Raw genomic sequence first — 13,218 nt, forward strand, 5'->3', positions numbered from 1 at the left:
TTGTATTTGAAGCAAGGATTTGGAGGTGGGCCCTGAGTACTTACCCCCTGAACCAAGGGAACCTGCTGGAGTTGGGGTCGGGGCCCCCCAAACAGAGTCAGGATTTCATTCTTAGTGAATGTAAGTTGGACTTGCATGGGGCCTCGAGGGCTTTAGCCTCAAATAATAAAGCTGGGTCCAGACGAGACCGAAAGGTTGCTCAGAGTCTGGGGAGAGGTTGGATGGAGGGCTGGAGAGGAATCTGTCAGAAATCCCTTTGAGTGAACAGCACAAGGGAGGCAAAGACCAGTTGCAGAGTCTCAGCCTAAAACAGTGGGGTAGGATGTTCCCTCGTGTTCCTGGAAGGAGACTGGGATTTTAAAACATAATAGCATTTCTTGTTATTATGCTGTGCTATGGCCAGGTACGGGAGGAGGTATGAGTTAAGTGGTTACTTATGAAAGAGCAGTGGTAGCGAATGACAGACAAGTAGTCCTGCAGATTAACTCGTCTCTCGGAGCTCTTTTTCCAGTGGTCTGTGAAGCACCCTCTAAATGAGTGTTTGTGCATGGAGTGTGCATAGTCAGAGGAGCGTACGTACCGCTATTCCGGAGGATGTGAACTTCAGCTGGGATTCCATCTCCCCCGGGGCCTGTCACCCTGATCTGTACAAAGGCGTGAGTGAAGTCTTCAGGGACAGGGATGTCTATCCGGCTCTTGCTGGCCAGGTATAGTGTGGGAGCAGAGTGGGAGTCCTGCCTGTAAAGCATCTGTTGGAAGAGGCAAGTTTGAGTTTATGTTCACTGTGATTTCCTTGGGGTCACCTATAAGAGATGGCCAGCTATGTGCTGCCTGTACCTTGTACCCGGTAACTGCAGACTCGTCTGCCTTCGCCACCACTGGGTCCCACTTGATGCTGACTGTAGACCCAGAAAAAGTCCAGGAGATGTTGCCAGGTGGCCTCTTTGGCGCTAAGAGATACAAAACAAGACAGAGATTCGGTAAGTCAGGGACCGATGAGAAGGTTGTGCTGGTTACAGCCGTCTCCTGAGACTCTATGACAAGTCGACGGGGCTGATGGCACCACTGTGGCTGGTTTAAAGGGAATTATCCCAGCAAACATTACTCTGAGCACAGATCTTCTCAGATAAAGTGATACATGGACCGCAAGACTGTTCTGAGGAAATTCAGGGAACTGTTTTACGGACTACTTAACATGGCGTTAGAGCACCAAGATAAAAAACTAATCAGTTAGCTGAGCATTGGGGGTTTTCTGGAGGAAGCCCCGGGAGTACAAAGTGAAAACCAGGGGTGGTCAGGGCTCACTCACGTGGTTTTGTTGTTGTGACGTTGGTAGAGGGACTGGGGGGGCCGGTTCCAGCCCGGTTGTAAGCTCTGACAGACACGTGGTATTTTGTGTTGGGGTTTAGGCCTGTTACGTGAGCCGATGTGACCAGCCCCGCTGTTCTCACTCTGTCAGCTGCCTCCTCTTTATCACCGTCCTTCCAGTACCGGATCTGAATAGAAAAGGATGTGATGCGTTTAGTAAGGATAGAGGCGTCTGCAAATACCAGACTCGGTCCATCCACAGCCAGTGCTGGAGACCCTTTGGTATTTGTTTATGTGCATTTTATTTAGTGTGTGCCAGGGAATAAGGTTACAGCCTGTGTGCAAAGGCAAGCAGAAAAGCCCAGAATGTTTCTCTCTTACTAATCTCTCTTGTGAGCAGTATTACTGGCCCCATTAGCACCTCATGCTGTCCATTAATTATGCTTCGTCTTTGGAAACAAAATGCTGTTTCCTTTCACCTCGCTTTGCCTGAGGGAATTTTCTTTGCTGGGCTCTCTGTTCTCAGTTTCAGTGTCTCTCATTCCCATAGCAGGCTCGTACCTCGTAGCCCAAAAGCACTCCAGTCATGTCTCCCTGCTCAACGGGCTCCCAGGACACATCCATTTCCGAGGACAGAACAGCCTTGGCCATAACTCTGAAAGGAGCCACTTTCGGTTCTGGAAAAGACAATAAAAGGGAATAAAATCTTTTTCCTAGCTCTGGGCAGCATAATCACCATACTGAAACGAAGGACTTTCCTGCAGCAGCATTACCGTGCAGCCAGACAGCTGGTATTAGGTGTACGGAGTAAAGCAAGGGGAAGGGATTTAGGGACTTAGTAGGACAAGCAGGACCACAGCTGTGTGCTGTGAGGGTCTGTGTCTGCTTTGAAGCTCTGGGTGTGTACAGTCAGGGCTGGGCTTAGGGAAATGTCTATCTGTGTATTTGAAGAAGATGATAAATGTTATGCTGAAATCGCTGTCAGCTGTTCTTTGAGTAAATGAAACCTCTCCTATTGTTGAACTCCTAGACAGACACAGCTCTGCAGGGAGCTGGTTGAGGACACGGTTGGTTGGTTGGACAAAGCACGGTGAATTCAGAGCCTCTGCAGTCCCTCTTTACCTTCTTCTGCAGAATACACGATGGCGGTGAGGCTCTCTGGGCCCTCTCCTTTCCTGTTGTACGCTTTGATCTTGACTTCGAAGGGGGTGTAGGGACCAATGCTCTCGTTCCGGTAGACGTAGTGCAGCGATTCTGCGTGCGGCACCCTTGCTGTCAGCCACTCCTGGGTACCTTTCTTGCGAAACGACAAGATGTAGCCAAAGCCATCTCCGTTCTGATAGTCCCGCAGTGTTGGCTGTGAGGGAGGTGGAAAGAGAGAGGAGCCTTGGTCCGTTCAAATGAGCAAGACTTTGGACTAAGCACAGTGTTTGGCTCAACCACGTATCAAAATTGTAATTGCAGCACTGATTTCCCAAAAGAAATGGCACGTGCTCCTCCCCTTGGCCCTGTCCCAGTATCCACGGCTGGTGCCGTTCTGCTGACTTACCGTCCAGTTGATGATCAGCTCATTGGGAGCCCCTCCACCTCCGCTGAGCCCAGATGGTGCCACAGTCGGTGCTGTCAGGTCCCCAAACAGAAGCAGACAGCACAGGTTGGGTTAAGGAAACAACAGTGATGAAGATGAGCACAGACACTGCGTGGTCTGGGAGCAGCCAGGCTTTGACAGCTCGTATGACACTGTGTTTTCAGCCATGAGTGTTTCAGATATTTGTGAAAATCAGGTCTAGAATACTGGCTAATGCCTGACGAGCCTATTTGGAGGCAGCATGTCTCAGAGAGGACACAAATCAAGCTCAAAAGCAGGGATATGGAGGAGAGCTTTTATTAGGAAAGAGTTAATATGCATTTGGTATGTTGAGAGCACTTCTCCTGCTCTTCCCTTCTGCTTGCACGTTCAAGCAGCAGAAGATAGAATGAACATTCGTAGCCATTTGCTGGGAAATTTACCTTGTCTTTGCAGAGTTGTGCTCTGTGATATAATAGGGCTCTTTCCCCTTTCTAAGCATTACTGCCCAGAAGGTACAGGTTTTGAAGCTAGGATTTATAATGGTTTAATATATTGTATCTAACGCTGGTGAAGTTAGCTGCCAGCTCTGGTACTGCTTTGTCTTTGACGTGTAAATGGGCAAAAAGGCAGAAAATTTTGTGATGGCATCACCTCTAGGAGCACTCAAGGAGATAACTAATTGTTTGGGCCCAAGGCATGCTGCGAGCACGCCTTCCCCCTCCGGCACGTAGGGACAGGTGCCTCTGATTCCCCTTTCTACCTCGGAGAGTATCTGCACGTACCTGCTTCTTTGGTACGGATTTTGCTGGAGGGTAAACTTGGCTCCCCAACTCCCAGAATGTTACTTGCTAAGACCCGAAACTCATAATCCATCCAAGGAATGAGGTTCACCACCTGGGCTGTCTCTGCGTTGCCTTCAATATTTACAGGATCTATATAATCCAATAACATGAGAGGAGAACAAATAGTGAGTGGCAGTCAGCGTAGGAGCACAGAGCAAGAACTTGTCAGCGAGCCGGTGCCCTGCAGCCAGCACGGGCCATACCACCACCGCTGCCCTCAAGACACTTACTGGTACGCATTTGCTTCCATTTGCTGGAGAGGAGGGTCCGCGCCTCGATGATGTACCTGGCAATAGGGCTGTGGTTATCAAAGCCACGGCTCCAGCTCAGCTCGACGGTGGTGTCACTGATGTCTCTCACCACCACACCCCCGGGGGCACCTGGAGGTCCTGGGATGACAGGAGACAGACAAACGTGTTACTAAGATGAAAGATTTGGAGGCTTATTGCTCTTTATATTGTGCAAGTCATAAATTAAAATCAGGCCTTTCTTTTCTGGAAGCTGGAAAGCCTTACCTCCAATTCTAGCCTCCAGAAAAGCTCGTAAACCTATCCCATCCAGTTCAAATATTAGATGGTGAGGTGGCCACAAGGAAGAGTGAGCTGATCCCTTGCAAGGACCATGCCGTTACTTTGGGCTTGTAAGGACCAGGGGACCTTACGACAGAGAAATTACCTCTGACGGTCAGTGTGGCTGACTCTGAAGCACTGTCCACAACTGTCTGGGCTGTACATGTGTAGCGCCCCGAGTGCTTTAGCTGGGCGTTGAAGATGCTGAGGTCCCCAACAGCTTCCTTCTGCATGGGGAAGAGAAGAGGCAGCAGGGAGAGCATTTGAACATGCCTGATCACAATCGAGCATTCAACATTGTATTGGGTTTGCGTGGCAAGGTTTTGGTAGCGGGAGGCTACAGGGGTGGGTTCTGTCAGAAGCTGCCAGAAGCTTCTCCCATGTCCAATGAAGCCAACGCCAGGCTCCAAGATGGACCTGCCGCTGGCTAAGGCTGAGCCCATCAACGATGGGGGTAGACCCTCTGGGATAACGTTTTTAAAAAGGGGAAAAAAAACCTGTGCAACTGCAGCTGGAGAAGAGAGGAGTGAGGATCTGTGGTAGGAGCAGCCCCGCAGCCCCCGGTGAGTGGAGCAGGAGGAGGAGGTGCTGCAGACCCGGAGCAGAGATTCCCCCCAGCCCCTGGGGCAGCCCACGGTGAGGCCGGCTGTCCCCCGGCAGCCCACGGAGGCCCACGCTGGAGCAGATCCCCACCTGCAGCCCGGGGAGGACCCCACGCCGGAGCAGGGGGATGCCCGAAGGAGGCTGAGACCCTGTAGGAAGCCCACGTCCTTTTTGGTGGTACATAATTGCCCTTTCTACTCACCACACTGGCTCGCCGGTAGTGCCCCTCAGACTTGTCAAAGTCAATGGGGAAATCATCTAGTGACCAGGTGAAGGTTAGGTCCATAGTTGGATCGTGGGATGCGTGACATTGTAGAGTAAGGTTTTCACCTACATTGATATCAGCACTAGATGGTGCCAATGTGATTTTGGTGGCATCTGCAGAGAAAGAGCAGGGAGGGCTGTTAGCTGCGAATGTCCATGTACCAGATCTATATGAATGCTGCAGAGCATCCGAACCAACTAACACTTTCCAACTTGTCATCCCTCTCTAATAGCAGTAGTTTTACAGGAGGAAGATGAGGGATTACAGTAGTTAGGAAATGGAAATGTTTTTCTCAAGGACCAGTTGTTGGTGGGTCAGGCAGGAGGTTTGCTACTCCACAGGGTGAAGTGTCTTTGATTCCCTGAGTATTGCATTGATTTTTGGGGAGTGTAAGGAGAGGAGAAATATCACATCATGGCATTCTTAGATGTTTCTTGCTCAACTGATCCCAAATCAAGGCAAACATCTCTACCTCGAACTGAGAGGATTCCAGTACTGTTGGCTTTGCCCATGAAATTCTCAGCAAAGCAGGTATACTTTCCCTCATCAGATTTGCTGATATTCTGGAGGATCAAGGTGCCATCTGCGGTAATAGTCACCCTGGAAGGGAAGAAGAACCATACAAGAGGAAGGTTAAAATGTCTGTTCACTCTGTACACGTGACAATTTCCAGCATGTGCTGATTTTAGAGAAATTGGTGATAAAGACAGGACTGCAAAATATTATGTAGGAGTTTTCTAAAGAAGAAACTAGAGGAATAACAAAGTGCTTATGTTCAAGGATGTCGCAGCACACTTGGGTCATCAGATCCAGTCTTCTGGCAAGAAAAAAAAAGGTGATTTTAGCTATGGTTTCTAGCTAGAAGCTGACTCTGTGCTGCTACCTGCTACTGTTGATCAGAAGTTCAGTCCCTTTGGTCCAGAGCACAGTGGCTTTTGGTGCTGCTCTTGGTTGGCATGGGATGATGACCTTCCCACTTCGGGCTGCAGGTATCAGTCGCTTCACTGGGCTTAGTCTAAAATCTGGTGCTAAGGCTACAGGGGGAAAAAAGAGGATTAAGGAATGATTAGAAAACCCTGCTATGTGAGCATTTTAACTGCTATGTAACTAGGTATTGATTTGTTGTTAGATGACTTGGTAATAGAAGCATGGCAGTATCTGGTGAGCAAGATGAAGGAGTGATTCCTCTGCTGCCAGGTGTTTCTAACGCCTGCCGAGGCAGGTGTTATGTGGCACACGTGCCGTACATAGCAATGGGGTATGACCCTAACAAGTGCAAGGTCTTTGAGAGACACAAGAACAGCTGCTTTTGAAAATGTAGAGGATATTCTCTTCAATATCCTGACCAAAGTTACCAACGCAGACGTCCAGCTTGCCTAAAACTCCTCCTGGAATTGCAGAGATAGAATTGAGTTTTATCTGTTGCCCTCATGCATTGCAGTGTGTTAATGTTGAACAGTTAACCCTTAGAGCCTTTAATTTATCTCTGGCATCTACTGCCCACGAGGAGATAAGCCTTTAGGCTAACGTGGAACAAGTTTGGCATCAGTCCAGTTCCAGTCACCATCCATCAAAGCAGGCTGAGTGGATACTGAACTCTTGTCTTTGACCTCTTTCCTCCAAAGAAGAGGAAGGCTGTGGAGTGGAAGAGAGCTTGTAGTGCTGCTGCTGTCTGTCCTGTACACTTTCTGTAGCTAAACAGATGTCCTTGTTCTCTTTCAGCATTACTGAATTTACACAATATTTAAAATTTAAGTGGTTGTAGAGTGTCTTGTTGAACCAGCAACTACATTTCAATGGTGAGTGAAGCAGTTTTTGTCTGCTCTTGTCTTACTCTGAGATTGCAAGCACAGGATATTAGGAAGAGGTCTAAAATGCTTCAGTGTCCCATTGAAACCCAGAGCACTGGGAAATGAGAAATTACCTTGCACTGTTAATTCAGCACTTGCATATACTGTGCCATGCTTGTTCTCAGCCACACACTGATACATGCCAGAGTCCTCCAGGACTAGCTTGGAAAATCTCAGCTCTCCACCGCTCACTTCGATGCGGTTCTGTGCAAACAAGAGGATGAACCCATTAGATGACAAAAACAAAAATGGAACTCAATCCTCGTATGTTCAGGGTTGAGTTTCATTACAGACTCTTATGCCGGTTTGAGGTCAGCCTGGTTTTCCGTGGGAGAAAACGCAGGACGTTTTTTTACATCTGTCCAGTCACTACCCCACATCACTGTGCTCTGTTTGCTGAGACTTCTGAGTGCCTGAGCAGCAACGTGCAGGTCATACAGAGACAGGTACAAGGTGCTGTTTATCCGCCTTGATAACTGGCTATGAGTTCCTGTAGTTGCATGAAGCAATGGCTGGGATGGCAGTGACGGGAGAAGGAACTTGCTGTCGGTAAGGACTGTGGCATTGCTCTGCAGCCTCATGGGGGCACATGAAATAGGGATGCAGGGTGATAAAACGGGGTTGAGATGCATTTGCAGCGAGGCAGGAAGAGGGGCTAAGTCTGGAGTAGCAGGTTCAGTACTGCAAGTTCTGGTGTGCATTGGCTTGAGCTACTCTCGCTGTCAGACCTGCACGGCGGTACCTGGGAGGTCAGTGGCTGCCCGTCCCGAAGCCATCGGACTGCAGGCCGGGGTTTGCCAGCAGCCGCGCAGCTCCAGCGCAGGTCGGACCCGATGTCGGCTTCTGTGTCTGTGATCACCTTCAGCCACTCTGGCTGAGCTGCAAAGGAGCAAGAGAGATGGCAGAGCCAAGAACATCAGATGAGAGGTTTGTTGTGCCAGGCAGGCAGAAGGATGCTCATTGTGTCATCTCTGCTGGCAGATTTATTTATCACAGCGTGTTTCACCAGCCTTTGCCTTTTGTGCAGCGATGCAAGGCTGAGTCCTATGGGTCTCGCTGCAGCTGTGCATGCGGACTGCACAAAATTATGGCAGAATCCAGATCTGAGGAAGAACATTATGCTTTCTCTTCTAAAGAGTAAGTGCAGTCATTCCTGAACTTGAGGAAAGACTGGATTCAGACTAACATAACCAGGTCAAGTTTTGTAACTTGACTAGATCTGATTAATAGCTCCCAGCATTAACCCTTGTGGAAGTACCCCAGGCCTGGAGAGGATCTTGGTTGAGAGCCAAGCTTGATTTTTACAAACTATGCTTCCTTCCCTTGTTACCTCATTTTTGCTAGAATTATTTTAGAGCAAGTTAGGAGGTCTCTCTTTACTTGCCATAGCCTAAATGTATCCGCTGAGGAAAGATATCAGTGATCTCGGCAGGTCTTTGTTAGGGCTTTGCAATAGGTTTAATTAGGGCTGATATGAGGCAGGATCAGAGATGGTGATTTCACTCCCAAAGGCTCAGTCCGTTACCTGGAGCATCTTGCTGTGCTCTGGAAAGGCGTGGGCTTAAATGTATTACCTTGAATGATGATGCGGCCCTGGTAGGTGTCTCTCCCTTTGATGTTTTCAGCCTCGCACTCATAAGTGCCTTCATCCTCAAAGCCAACATCCTGGATCTGCAAGAGGGGCTCACTGCCGATCCACTTGGAGGACTGCGAGCCGTCCAGCTTCCTCCACTTTATTCGAGGAACAGGGCTATGTAAAAGTAAATCTGGTGAAGGCCAGCTCTCGGGTACCCTGTGCTGCATTACAGCGTAGTGTAACTCAATCCCCGTTTAGCCACCCAGGTCCCATCCCAGCTGGGCCTTGGCCAGCAGGACAGATGGCTTTAGCCAATTCCTCCCTCTTCCTATTCCCCCTCCATCTCTGGTCTGCAGCAGACTCGTTGAAGAGAGGGGTTGTGAAAGTTGCAGGTTCTGTGATACCCTCCCCATCCCGAGCCTGAGCCACGCAGGCGCTGCACTCACTTTCCAAAGGCAAAACACTCCAAAGTCACCATCTGCCCAGCCAGAGCGTAGGTGTCTGCAGGAAACCTGGCTTTTATGCTGGGTGCGTACTGCCTGGCATCTGTTAAAAGGAAAGCACTGTTGAGGAGTTCTGGATAACTTTGAAATGGCACACTTGAGGTCTTAAGGGGCAGAGGTATCTGCAAGGTTACGCTCCTTTCCAAAACCTTGTGCATTTGGATAAGGCTAAGTTTCATTTTCTTTTTAAGACAGCTCTTGCTAAAGTCTCTAGAAATTTCTTTACATCTCAGGACTATCTCTCCTTAATTTCCTACCTGCTTAACTCCCTTTGCCCTGCCCAAGAAGTATCTTTAGCTGCACCTCTGCAAAGGTTGCCAAAGGCAGAGGAGGGTAGTTTCAGGGGTGTGAGAGCCTGCACTGGCTGCACCTTGTGCTGGGTCTCCTTTACAAACAAACAGAGAAGCCCCACTGATGGGGTTTGTAGCCGCACAAGCAGCGAAGCGTAGAGAGAGGGCTGCTCCCCCCAGGTTCCAGCCAATTAATATTTTTATAAGCTCTTAAGCTCCCCTGAGAGGCTGGTGGGTGATTTGTGTGCTGCTGGTGTCCTGTGGAGCCGGAGTGCTTTGTGGTGGCTTGTTAATTTTGTGTTTTGCCCAATCCCCTTATGATAATCCAAGAGCACTGACCCTCTGCAGCGAGGCTGAGCCGGGAGAACTTGCTGAAGACACTCTTGGTGATGAAGTCGATGTGGCTGGTGGCAAAGCATGAATAGTTCCCCAGGTCGGAAGCCTCTGTCTTGGCAATGTAAAGGTTTCCTGTGGTCTGAGAGACAAAACGCCTTCCATCGGCTGGGATGAAATTGGGAAACTCATTCAGGAGCCATCGATAGGATAAACCTATGGGGGAGAGAAAAAGGAGCGAACTGCACAAGTTGCCTGTGTCCTCCCAGGTGGGACTAAACCCTTTTAGTAGGCTCTTTTCTAGACCAGTCTAAGATGAAGTTGGTCCTTGGATGGTACTTGTTTTCTCCACATGCTAGGTCCTACCTCTGTTTTGTTGCTTTACAGGGTCTGAGTTAAAACCAAATTTGCCTCCCTAAAATTACCAAAGAAAAGCAAGGAGTGATTGACATATCTGGGAATCCCTTGCTCTGTTGCATCTGTCCACCTGGCACCAGCAGTGCTGCTAATCCCTGCTAGTGGCTATGCTGAAATGCAAACCCTTACCTGGGTAATGGGGAGGAGGGCTGCAGGCAAACATCACTCCCCAGCCTTCTGTAATCTTCACGGGGTCCCGCTCTTCTGCGGAGAATTCCTGCAAAACTAAACGTGCAAAGTGAAACCTGTCCGTGGATGAAGAAAACAGCTGGAGGAATTACTGTATTTTATCACCCCCTCCACAGGCTGGTCTTTTCAGTGGTTGTACAGAGGGAGATCCAAAAATATTACTGACTTTCTGCATAGTGCATCAGATTTCTACCACACCTTCATATTAATGGAAAGCGCCAGGGGATTTCTCCAAGTGATGATGTTGGGTACCATGCACTGGAGAGTTTCTCTCCAGCCTTTATTGATGTGAGCAAGGGGGCTCAGTTTACCCCCAAGCATAACTGTGGCTGCATTTCATTTACCTTATGGAGACAAACTTACAGCCAAAGCGGAGGGAAGCTTCCCTGCTGACGATGGTGCCCCTGGAATTAGATGCCACGCATTGGTAGGAGCCCGCATCCTTGGCTTTCACTGGGTTGCTTATCACTAGGTCACCTGCAACCAGCCTGTAACGGGAATCTGGCTCCATCTTTATCTCTGTGCCATTCATTTTCCACCTGCCAAGAGCAAGTATAAAGCGTGAGAGGAGTAAATACTCATTGCAGCACTTGTGGTGCCTCACAGAAGGCTGTGCTTGTTTGTTTTTCCAGCTATGGTGTGATGGGATTTGAGCTAGATTTATATCTGGTCTGTGAGCTGGGAGGGATGGCACATCACATGTGGACGAGGAGGCTGGTTCCCATGTTAACGATTTTCTTTATACAAAAGCGGAGAACAGAAAGAAAAAATCTTGATGGTTGTGTGCCAGTCCTGGTACAGAGAGCGAGCAGGCGAGCTCACCTGTAGGTCGCAGGAGGACTGGCTCTTGCTCGGCAAGCCAGCGTGACTTTCTCTTCTGCTGAGCCTTCGGGGAAGAGGGTGTGCACAGGCTGCTCTTCAAACACCGGCCCGTAGTTCCTTGTGCTGCTCTGTGCTTGGCACCAAACTGCAAAAGAGGGAAAGCCTGCTCAGCTCAGTTTAGCTTTTTCTAAAAATTCTCATTTTTAGTTTTGTAGGGTATCCCTGGCAGCATCAGAACTGGATCTAGAATAAAAGAAGGAGCGATGTGAAAATCACAACCCATCTGTCACTGCAGCCCAGCCCCAACCATGGCTTTGGGCAGATAGCGTGCATTTCCCGCTGAGCATCTCGCACCGTCTCTGCTGTGCCAGAGGGACCAGACCTGACTGAAGACGTGCAGATGAAGGACTTCTGACACACACCTCTTGGAAAACCACGCGCAGACGAGACTAGAGCTGGGAAGCCCTGGATGCCCTCTTTGTCCCTGGCAGTGAGGACTTGCTGGTTCCTCTTCTGTCTGCACAAACTTTGGCTGGTTGGTTCCTCCTAAGTCCTCTCTGGGACAAGGGAGGAGAGAAGAGAACCTGGATCTTTGCAGCTCTGCCACTGCCTCCCTTCGCACGCCCGGCAGATCCCCTCCATCCCTACGTCTGCAACATCATCAGCTCCCGATGGCTCAAACATGCTGCTTACTGGTGTGCAAACCAATGCTGCAGGTGTCAATGCTGCTGTTCAACTCATGGGATGAGCTTGAAGCTTCCTTTGTAATGTTCGGACACGGGTTTGATTCTGATCTTGCTGTCATGAGTATGGCTCAGGCATGGGCACAAGAGGAACATCAGAACCTGCCTGCCTTCTCCTGCGCTGTGTCTGGGCCACCCTTTGGTGTGGTGATGATGTTTCACTGGAAAGTGCCAGCTGTCCGCAGTGAGTGACTCTGTGTCTCAAATAAATGGCAAAATGCGGGCAGACCCCCTTCCGCAGAGGCGTTATGGAAATGGCAGTGTAAATAAGTAAGAACAAAGCAGAAGCTGCCTGCAAATCTCTAACTGCAGAAGCGGCTCGTGGGATAATGATCGCCAGCACGTCTGTTCTCTCCCTAGCACCCTGAGAAATGCCTGTCCCTTAGCAGGGATGGAGCCACCTCAAGGCAGTGTGCTCCCGTCACAGTCCCCCTCTACCTCTGCTGTGATAAGCTCGGAGATGCTTAGCTAGCCCCAGGATCCTTCCATGCTTTGTAATTGAATTAATAACTGTCTTAAAACTGCTATGCCAACCAGCAATCTGTTTCCTTCCCTACTATACACAGCATGGTCACTAGTTAAATTAAGTGACTCCAGTAAGTGTGATGTTTTATGCAAGAGTAACTTCCAGCAGGGAACAGCCAGCTCAGCTCTCCTGGGCTCGGGGGAAGCAGCCCTTTACCTGTAGCTCCTGGGGTTCATCTCATGTTCCGGCTGCTCTTGCATGTGGAGATGAGGGTGAGATGGGAGAGGGGCTCCACTAATTGGCTCTGTGGGTTCGGAGCAGCTGTCGGCTGCTCCTTGTGTCCAAGCATCAGCCAATTACCCAGCCCTCGGCTCCGGCAACCGGGATGTGCTGCTGCAAGGGAGCCGCATACAGGGGGGAGCCTGACGGTCCCTGGTGTCACACAGCAGAGAGGGACCGTAGCCTGTGTCTAATACTTTGGAATAAGAGAAGAGCAGCCTTTTGAGGGTTGTATTCCCTCCAGATCAGTGTAGGTGCCGTTTTCTTTCTAGAATCGTTCTGTTCACAAAGGAGAAGCTTGTGTAAGCTGGAAATCTTCTCTCAGTTGGGTCAGTAATGGCTGTGCTGAGCAAGTCTCAGCTGGAAGTAACTCTGCTGACCAGCAGTTAAAATAATCATGAGTTAATGGAGAATTAATAAAAAAGTAGTGTATTAATGGTGTTCTGATAGATGATAGTCAATGGATTAGGGTTTAACAGCTTTATATTTTGAGATTAGTAGGTAGCATATGGTAAATAATTTCTATTTATTTAACGAATAAAATATATATTATTAACACTCACATGCATGCCTTTTCTCGTGGGATACTCTTT

The 13,218-nt window shown here is 49.2% G+C and overlaps 1 protein-coding gene across 1 annotated transcript in view; it reads right to left on the reverse strand.

Annotated features, from left to right (window-relative positions):
- The window catches only part of CNTN2 (contactin 2 (axonal)), a 16,896-nt gene that overhangs the window by 1,001 nt on the left and 2,677 nt on the right, over positions 1 to 13,218 (reverse strand). Inside the window, exons 2-21 of the mRNA XM_009709889.1 lie at positions 11,138 to 11,282; positions 10,679 to 10,854; positions 10,256 to 10,351; positions 9,716 to 9,925; positions 9,030 to 9,129; positions 8,582 to 8,757; positions 7,750 to 7,886; positions 7,082 to 7,211; positions 6,041 to 6,191; positions 5,630 to 5,757; positions 5,095 to 5,270; positions 4,396 to 4,516; positions 3,951 to 4,109; positions 3,661 to 3,810; positions 2,858 to 2,928; positions 2,431 to 2,665; positions 1,870 to 1,985; positions 1,310 to 1,496; positions 838 to 950; positions 581 to 749 (exon numbers count right to left, since the gene is read on the reverse strand). Coding sequence (XP_009708191.1) covers positions 581 to 749; positions 838 to 950; positions 1,310 to 1,496; positions 1,870 to 1,985; positions 2,431 to 2,665; positions 2,858 to 2,928; positions 3,661 to 3,810; positions 3,951 to 4,109; positions 4,396 to 4,516; positions 5,095 to 5,270; positions 5,630 to 5,757; positions 6,041 to 6,191; positions 7,082 to 7,211; positions 7,750 to 7,886; positions 8,582 to 8,757; positions 9,030 to 9,129; positions 9,716 to 9,925; positions 10,256 to 10,351; positions 10,679 to 10,854; positions 11,138 to 11,282 — 2,946 coding nt within the window. The remainder of the gene's footprint in view (positions 1 to 580; positions 750 to 837; positions 951 to 1,309; positions 1,497 to 1,869; positions 1,986 to 2,430; positions 2,666 to 2,857; positions 2,929 to 3,660; positions 3,811 to 3,950; positions 4,110 to 4,395; positions 4,517 to 5,094; positions 5,271 to 5,629; positions 5,758 to 6,040; positions 6,192 to 7,081; positions 7,212 to 7,749; positions 7,887 to 8,581; positions 8,758 to 9,029; positions 9,130 to 9,715; positions 9,926 to 10,255; positions 10,352 to 10,678; positions 10,855 to 11,137; positions 11,283 to 13,218) is intronic.

Source organism: Cariama cristata, unplaced genomic scaffold, assembly GCF_000690535.1.
Source record: "Cariama cristata isolate BGI_N322 unplaced genomic scaffold, ASM69053v1 scaffold16381, whole genome shotgun sequence".
NCBI lineage: Eukaryota > Metazoa > Chordata > Aves > Cariamiformes > Cariamidae > Cariama > Cariama cristata.